The sequence below is a fragment of the Ylistrum balloti genome, unplaced genomic scaffold (assembly GCF_031769215.1).
Source record: "Ylistrum balloti isolate Yb309-2 unplaced genomic scaffold, AGI_CSIRO_Ybal_v1 Utg370992, whole genome shotgun sequence".
Lineage (NCBI taxonomy): Eukaryota > Metazoa > Mollusca > Bivalvia > Pectinida > Pectinidae > Ylistrum > Ylistrum balloti.
In genome coordinates, this window is record NW_026782555.1 from 710,448 (window position 1) to 719,776 (window position 9,329).

General features: G+C 35.8%; 1 protein-coding gene across 1 annotated transcript in view; it reads right to left on the bottom strand.

The window, feature by feature from the left end:
* Positions 1-5,957, bottom strand: part of LOC132559899 (DNA-directed RNA polymerase, mitochondrial-like) — a 49,043-nt gene extending 43,086 nt beyond the window's left edge. The window contains exons 1-4 of the mRNA XM_060224529.1: positions 5,858-5,957; positions 3,787-3,851; positions 1,436-1,744; positions 91-219 (exon numbers count right to left, since the gene is read on the bottom strand). Of these exons, the coding sequence (XP_060080512.1) occupies positions 91-219; positions 1,436-1,744; positions 3,787-3,851; positions 5,858-5,957 (603 nt within the window). The remainder of the gene's footprint in view (positions 1-90; positions 220-1,435; positions 1,745-3,786; positions 3,852-5,857) is intronic.
* Positions 5,958-9,329: the final 3,372 nt, after the last annotated feature.

Here is a 9,329-nt window from a genome sequence, read left to right on the forward strand (position 1 = left end):
TAATGCAAGCAAAAACATGTTCATGACACAAAATTTTAACAAAATCACAAGGCATCTTATTTTGTCAGACCTATATATATAAATACTAACCTCTTTGGCAAGAGCACGGTGAATACAGTTGAATATATCAACATCATAAAGTTGCTCTGGCTTTTGTGCATCGTCTAACTTGTTACAGATGTGGAGATAATTGAACAAGATGTCTACAGCTTCAAGTGTCTGGAACAAGACAACATAAATGTATATTAGAATTTTTACAAGTAGTACAGGTAAAGAAACACTCCTCATTTCACTTTCTATACATTCTCACAAAATTCATCTAAATCTCTCCAGTGGAACTTGAGAAGAAGTTTTTAAAAAAATTTCATCAAAACGAATGCCTTGCAGACATTGGATTATAAAAGGAACTGAAAAATAACAACCCTTAGCCAGAACTGCCTGGTCAACATTTCATGTAAGCTTCAGCTCAATCTCTCCGGTGGAACTTCATAGAAAGTTTAAAATGAATATTGTTCTGTGAAACCATGCTCGCCCAATTACATTACAAAATACATGCCATAGCAGAATATTAAACATAGTTGGTTTGCCTTTTTTAAGATTCCCACCAATTTTTAGTTCAATGGAACCAGGAGAAATTGAGAAGTTTTAAATGTGTTTTTCATGATGGCGGCCAGAGCAGACATACTGGATTTCAGACTATCCTGAAAACAACAAAACTTGGTCACAACCATCTCATTATCATTTCAAGCCAGTTACAGCCCAATACCACTGGTAGAACTTGAGAAGAAGTTTAAAATGTAAACGATACAGTTCAGAGACACCATAATTGCACAACACTGTTGCAAAAGCTTATATGTTTATATGCCAACATTTCTCTTGCAATAAGCCCAAGAGACCAAGGAAAAGCCAATAATTAGAGAGGAAGGTTCATCAAAACATATAGCATTTGTTGGGTGTTTCTTCTGAAATGGCAGAAGATGCGGGTGGGTTATTATCAAACAAGGGCTGAATGCAAGAAAATAAATTGTGTTTATGAAACACTATGACCTAGTTGCAACAAAATTCTGAAGTGGGACATTAAAACTGTACATGCCTTACATGTGCTAATTGCATTTACACTTTTGTGAAATACTTATATCTTCATTGTGGTAACAATTTTTTTTTACTTATGGCCGATATTTAAATTTTTCAAATGTAGATATGAGGTCACCTTCAATGTGGTGAAAATGTTTGTAAAACTGGCAAGGTTTGATCACAACGAAAACACATGTCAAATATGAAAGCCTACCTCTTACAGTGCAATAGTAATGGGCAAAGTTAAAGTTGACAACAGACAGACAGACAGACAAACAAACAAGCAGACAACACAAAAACAATATGTCGTGATCTTTAGATCTCGGGGCATAAAAAGACTTCAGTTTTGAAGTTTACTTACTTTGCCTGATTTGGACAGTTCATTCAGTATACTTGCGATGTCAAGGTCTTCAAGTTCATTGAGCAGTGTCTTTAAAGACGTCTGTTTTGGAACATCCTTAAAGCTGTCTACAGTTAAATTCTTAGCTTTCTTAGGAACAAATGCTGACTTTTCTATTCTAGTCATTAATGTAAGATGTTCTTTTGTCCAATGGGTTCTCTTTTTCTGGCTGTCTCTTGATGTGACAGAAATGCTACTGTCTGCCAGGTTTTCTAACAAGGCTATCCCTGGAAGTTTATCGGTCTTTTTATTTTCATCACTCCTGGATGGCTTTGAAAATAAAATTAAAAAATTAGCAGTACTAAAATGTGAAGAATTGATAATATTATACAGGTCTGTGTGTTGGTTTGAGTGAGATGTTGGTAGTATCGTACAGGTCTGTGTGTTGGTTTGAGTGAGGTGTTGGTAGCATGATACAGGTCTGTGTGTTGGTTTGAGTGAGGTGTTGGTAGCATGATACAGGTCTGTGTGTTGGTTTGAGTGAGGTGTTGGTAGCATGATACAGGTCTGTGTGTTGGTTTGAGTGAGGTGTTGGTAGCATGATACAGGTCTGTGTGTTGGTTTGAGTGAGATGTTGATAGTATGATACAGGTCTGTGTGTTGGTTTGAGTGAAATGTTGGTAGTATCGTACAGGTCTGTGTGTTGGTTTGAGTGAGGTGTTGGTAGCATGATACAGGTCTGTGTGTTGGTTTGAGTGAGGTGTTGGTAGCATGATACAGGTCTGTGTGTTGGTTTGAGTGAGATGTTGATAGTATGATACAGGTCTGTGTGTTGGTTTGAGTGAAATGTTGGTAGTATCGTACAGGTCTGTGTGTTGGTTTGAGTGAGATGTTGATAGCATGATACAGGTCTGTGTGTTGGTTTGAGTGAGATGTTGGTAGTATCGTACAGGTCTGTGTGTTGGTTTGAGTGAGGTGTTGGTAGCATGATACAGGTCTGTGTGTTGGTTTGAGTGAGGTGTTGGCAGCATGATACAGGTCTGTGTGTTGGTTTGAGTGAGGTGTTGGTAGCATGATACAGGTCTGTGTGTTGGTTTGAGTGAGGTGTTGGTAGCATGATACAGGTCTGTGTGTTGGTTTGAGTGAGATGTTGATAGTATGATACAGGTCTGTGTGTTGGTTTGAGTGAGATGTTGGTAGTATCGTACAGGTCTGTGTGTTGGTTTGAGAGAGATGTTGGTAGTATCATACAGGTCTGTGTGTTGGTTTGAGTGAGGTGTTGGTAGCATGATACAGGTCTGTGTGTTGGTTTGAGTGAGATGTTGATAGTATGATACAGGTCTGTGTGTTGGTTTGAGTGAGGTGTTGGTAGCATGATACAGGTCTGTGTGTTGGTTTGAGTGAGATGTTGGTAGCATGATACAGGTCTGTGTGTTGGTTTGAGAGAGATGTTGGTAGTATCATACAGGTCTGTGTGTTGGTTTGAGTGAGGTGTTGGTAGCATGATACAGGTCTGTGTGTTGGTTTGAGTGAGATGTTGATAGTATGATACAGGTCTGTGTGTTGGTTTGAGTGAAATGTTGGTAGTATCGTACAGGTCTGTGTGTTGGTTTGAGTGAGGTGTTGGTAGCATGATACAGGTCTGTGTGTTGGTTTATGAGAGTGAGAGGTCTGTGTGTTGTTGGTAGCATGATACAGGTCTGTGTGTTGGTTTGAGTGAGATGTTGATAGTATGATACAGGTCTGTGTGTTGGTTTGAGTGAGATGTTGGTAGTATCGTACAGGTCTGTGTGTTGGTTTGAGTGAGGTGTTGGTAGCATGATACAGGTCTGTGTGTTGGTTTGAGTGAGATGTTGGTAGTATCGTACAGGTCTGTGTGTTGGTATGAGTGAGATGTTGATAGTATGATACAGGTCTGTGTGTTGGTTTGAGTGAGATGTTGGTAATATCGTACAGGTCTGTGTGTTGGTATGAGTGAGATGTTGATAGTATGATACAGGTCTGTGTGTTGGTTTGAGTGAAATGTTGGTAGTATCGTACAGGTCTGTGTGTTGGTATGAGTGAGATGTCATAAGTTCACTAGTAATTAGACAAGAAGCTTATAATAGCTATAAGGCAAATAGGATTTCAAGTGTCACCAAAAAAACGGTTGTGACATTGATGATAGTAAGGCTTGAGTGACATGAATGATGTAACAATATGAAATGTGAGGACATTGCTGTTTTGCTTGCATAACAATCATGAACATGATAGCAATGGGTCTATTCAACCCTAAATTCCCTACCTACTTACCCTTATTTTTTTTCTATGAGAAACAAGAATCAGACATTTTTTGGCCAAAGTTAATACAAAGTTAATAATTAGTTACTTACCTTATCCACATATTCGGAAAAATTACGTGAGCTGACATTGCTCGATTTCTTTTTTCTATCAACATCTAAAATAGAAAAAGAAATTTGTTACCTGCAAGTAACTACTAAGAGAGATATGCAAATTAATGACTAGACAATTTATAATAAATACCTGGTAAACACACCATTGGCATTACTGGGTATATTTGTGTGTGGTGGATCACGAACTTAGTTTCTGCTTTGAGTTTTGGGGTACTCATCTAACACAGGGGACTGCTGGTTAGCAGAATTATCAACTAGACTAATATTGTGGTATATCACTATAACAGAAGAAAGAGCACAGATCAGTTTACAGTTTATTTTAATGAGTCATCAACTTTAATGCTAAAAACAATGGGCCCCATAATGTAAAATTTAAGTTTTTGCAGAAGTTCTGCGAGTCCCATAAAAATTCTATGAGTACAGGACACAGAACTTGATTTATCAAGACAACTATAGTGAAAAATTTTAAGATTTGCAATATCTATATCTCTACAAAAAATAACCCAAGCAGTTCCATTTCTTGATAAAAACATTATCTTTCTTCAAATTTAAACACTAGGGCTGCAGTAAAATAACAATACATCAATCTGTACCAACAGCATCTGATATTGCAATTCCTTCTTATCTATTGAAACAGTACGCCTACAGTATGTCTAAAAATAGACTGAGAAATATTCCAGTGATATGCATAAATGTGGTTATTGAAGCATTTGTATCATGTTCAAATGCCACAAAGCCATTAGAATGTACCAATGTGAAATACTTTCATCCAGATCACAAGTTTCGGGTTAGTTTAATAATAATGTACCAGGTAAGTCCAATGCTAAAGAAATATCCACAATTTGTTGTATCAAAAAGAATAAAAATATGGAAAAGGCAATTATTAGTCAAAAACAATCAGTGCCTTGCTTACTAAATATCACTAGCCATTTCCATTTACATAAATCAATATGTCAACCTCATTTAAACTGTGTACAAGGAGTTTTAGATCTGAGCAGTGATTTTTGACAGCATAACATAAGGAATATAAATAGACCATAAGTAAGTCAGTGAATAATTACTTTTAACACAGTGTACATGTCATGTAAAGGTGTTTTTTGAAGCTAATTATAAAGACTCAGTGTCTGATCTTTGTTACCAGATGAGTGTCCAACTAACTGAAATCTGATATTTTGATGAAGTGTGATGACAGTTTAGGGCAGGATATTGAGCGATCTTTTTTGGAATTCCTTCTTGGAACAAATTTATATTGCACATTTGACGAGGAACATCATTAAACTTCAAATATAATCGAGTACCAAGGAGGAATCCAAATCTACGAGGTAGATTGTCAAACGTCCATTACAAATGCATCCAAGAAAGAATCCAAGTTGACGAGGGACATTGTCAAATGTCCAATATAAATGAGTCCCAAGGGGGAATCCAAGTCGACAAGGGACATTATCAAACGTCCTATATAAATGAGTCCCAAGGAGGAATCCAATTTGACGAGGGAAATTGTCAAACGTCCGATATAAATGAGTCCCAAGGGGGGAATACAAATTGACGAGGGAAATTATAAATGAGTCCCAAGGAGGAATCCAAATTCACGAGGGAAATTGTCAAACATCCAATATGAATAAGTCCACTAAGGAATCCCAAAAGGGATTAGTTATATAGTGATTCATATACAAAATTAAAGAAAAAGAATATCAGTTCACTCTCAGTGAGATATCTCGAACGGACAATTTAGTGACCATGAAAAAAATTACGTCGTTTCGCTAAGCCGATAAAATGACATCAGTAATTGCGTATGAAGTTTATTAGTACGAGTGGACCAAATACTGATAATTTACCAACAACTGCATGCGATTCTAGCTGAAAATGTTAATGACTTATCTCTTCTAAGTTCACACGACAATTAGTGAAATCTTGACAACTGTTCATTTTTAAACAGCAAAAAACTATGTTTTGTGTCCGAGCACTGGTGATATGCGTCTAATATAATACCCGTCCTCATTCGTTAAGTTTCACCATTGCAGCTATCAGCTAATGAGATCGAAATGCTTACCTTGCAAATGTATATGCCCACATATTCGATGTCCTTGTGACCGTTTTAATATCGTCAGCGATGTTCTAACAGAAAAGCCAGTATGAAGTAAACGCGACATCCTAGCCACGAGGATGGCCTGCGCCCTTGAAGATCGCCGTCATTTAAACGCCTTATAAGCGCAGAGCACTGAGTCGTGCGATCCAAGCGTACACATGACACAATAACAGAGCACATAGATGAAACTAAGTTTCAAATCCACAAAAATACAGGTTCGCCGTACAGCAGGAACACTTGAATTCTTTGATATGTTGTAATTTTAAAAAAAAAACCGCTGAACACAGAAAATTGTGTACATTAACCTTAATCAATGAAAACCCGGTTAGCCTTTTTTATAGAATGTTTATTTGATGGAGGACTAGCCGTAATAGGTAAAAACACATTGTATGCTACTGTATTGTACTGTATGCATTTATTTCAAACACACTCTCTTCCTGCAGTATACACACAGATGATGCGGTATATCCAAATTATTGTTCTGTCTAATTTGTCGTTGTTGTTCTTTGCAGTTACCTTTACTATCTCAATGTGATTTGAGTCATGAAGATATCTAGCTAGAATTTTTCGAACTACTAACTTCATTCATAAAATTTCTTTTTTAAAATATCTTATATTTGGCCAATCAGAGCACTGCTTATTCTCATCGGAATTTTTCCAATGGATTTCGACGTGTGTGTGTGTGTGTTTTTTTTTTTTTTTTACAATTATAGTCCGTGAAAATGAAAGCATTAAAACTCGATAAGAACAGTATTTAGCCGATTAAAATGTTTGAGAAACGTTAAAAAATTTGGAATAAAAACTTATGAAGTATCGAAAAATTTTAGTAGTTTCTTTACTGGTAGATATACAATGTAACTGCATTGTTACTATCAATATATATCTATAACTAGTACAGATGTATTGATTCGACAATGAAATTGGCACGCGGAAAATTAATTACATTTTTAGCGTCAAAGATTTACAAATTATTTTCTTCGATGTATGATGATATTTCAGTTGTGAATAGCACAAACTCGCGTTTTGATTTTAAAAGAATCTAAGTAAACAGAAAATACTTGTCACAAAAACGAGATCAATTTGTTGGTTTTGAAAAGATTTATTAAGAGTCTTTATTTTTATTTTTTTTTATTTTTTTTAAATTTTTTTATTTATCTATTTTTGAGAAAAATGGTATACAAAGACAGCAACACTAATTAACTATAATAGATACAGTATTTCAATTCAAAACTATTCCATAATACAAATCGTACAGAACATGGATTGATGTTGCAAAAACCAAGCAAATGAATTTTATTTCATTCGTACATTTTATTTCTAATTCGATAAGTCAGTTACATAAATGACCTGACTTATCCAATGAGAAATAAAATGTATGAGTTCAATGAATTCGAGATTTGCTCTGTACTTTGTATTTATATTGGATAGAAGCATTACCACATGCAGTAATGAGAAAATGTCTTTTTTAAATGTTGTGGTTAATCAATTTCTAATCATTGTACTTCTTTCCCTAGTGTAATTAGTTACTTTAAGATATAGTTAACGGCAGATGTTGTTGATCCCGTCCAATCCGAATCCTTGATCAAGAGTTTTCAGTTATTAATCTTCAAATTTTAATTGCTACAGTAATAATCAATTGTTCTGTTGTTTAAATGCATTTTCAAATTCTAGATCTTCTTGCAGTTTTATTTGTTTTAAATCAAATCCAGAGGTGTCTTTATTATACGCCCATGACCAAATCTTCTTATACTGACAGTAGTAATGTGTGAACTCATACAGGACATTGAGTCAGACGATGAGAAATTAGCTCATGAAAGAGAAGGCTATAGTTCACACAAATCCAGGAAAACCACGGGGGTTCTCAGTTGAGGTTTTACTGGCGTGTCCTTCGGAATAACTGACCATACGCACTCATGTAATAAAATGTGATGTTTTTATTCATAAGATATTGTTGACCTGCATTGTAACACTATGATTTTTTAAAAAAAAAAACAACATTGAATTTGGTTATTTTTGTTTAAGATTTTGAACATGGATATTTATGCTATAACGGATTCGACATGTTATAACCATAGCTGCACCGTTCTCCGAGTTTAAGTCTGATAAAATCACTCATCCATGACTGAACCCATTCTACCTGTGCGCTCGAGTGCCTACGACTCGGTAAGCGCTAAGGGGACGTAACCCATGTTATCCCATAGAAATAAATATAGTTACAAATGAACCAAATAATGATTTCAATATTTAGCTCACCTGCGATGATGGACCAAGTGGGATGTAGATATAGCATCGTCTGTCAACTTTTTCCATAGATCGCTACTAGTCATGATCGACGGAACAGATTTTAACTACTTTTGGCCTGAAGTATCCATCTGGGGCATGAGGTGCGGGGCCAAATAGTGAAAATAGAGCAAATTCTGTACAACCCTTATTGTGTTGGAACTGAAGACGTCCTTGGTGAAGTTTTGTGAAACAGTGCATACAACCCCCTTTGTGAGGAGGGACAAGTCTTTAACAAGGAAATAGATACAAATGTTTTAAATACTTTTTTCTTTAGATTAATTTAAGAAATTTCAGAACTCTACACCAGGTGAGCGATACAGTCCCTATGGACATCTTATTAAAATAAGTAATCCAGCCAACAATTTAATTATTGTGATAGGACATTAACTCATACAGATGTATGTATTCGCTATATATAGTGCGACACTGTCAAACTGCCATCACGAGTAAATTTTAAATGGAAAACACAAGCATTTAAATTATAACTCACTGAAATGATCTTTCTGAATTCGCCAAAAATATTATCCGCGCTTAAAAAAGTTGGCGGGGGATATTCAAATGGGTTCCGTCCGTCCGTCCTTCCGTCCGGATGCTGCTTTCCGCATGATATCTTTTGAAGGTCTGGCCGGATTTTGATGAAACTTAGTTGGTACACTTGTTACCTTAATATCTTGTTCATGTTTGATTAACGGCGAATTCCGCGCATAATTAATGAGGCTGCCGTGGCCTGATTGACTAATTTCTTTAATCACTTTATGGGAATGCTTTCTGTACATTATTTTGAGGGAATGACAAATCTTGTTTGATAGACTTATTACCTTAATTCCTTGTTCAGTTTGGAATAATGACAAATTCGTGCATATTTAATGAGGCTGCTTTGACCTGATTGGCTGATATCTTTCAGCACTCTTACTGAATGCTTTCAGCATGTTGTCTTTTAAACGAACAAATGAATTTTGATGAGACTTGTTTGGTAAACTTAATACATAATCCCCTTACTCAAGTCCGATCAATGGTGAATACCATGCATATTTAATCACTACTCCAACCTGATTGGCTGATTCTTTAAATAGTCTTGATGATCGCTTTCCACACTTCTTTGAAAGGAATGATTTTTTAAGAGACTTGCTTAGCAGACTTAGTACCTTCACAA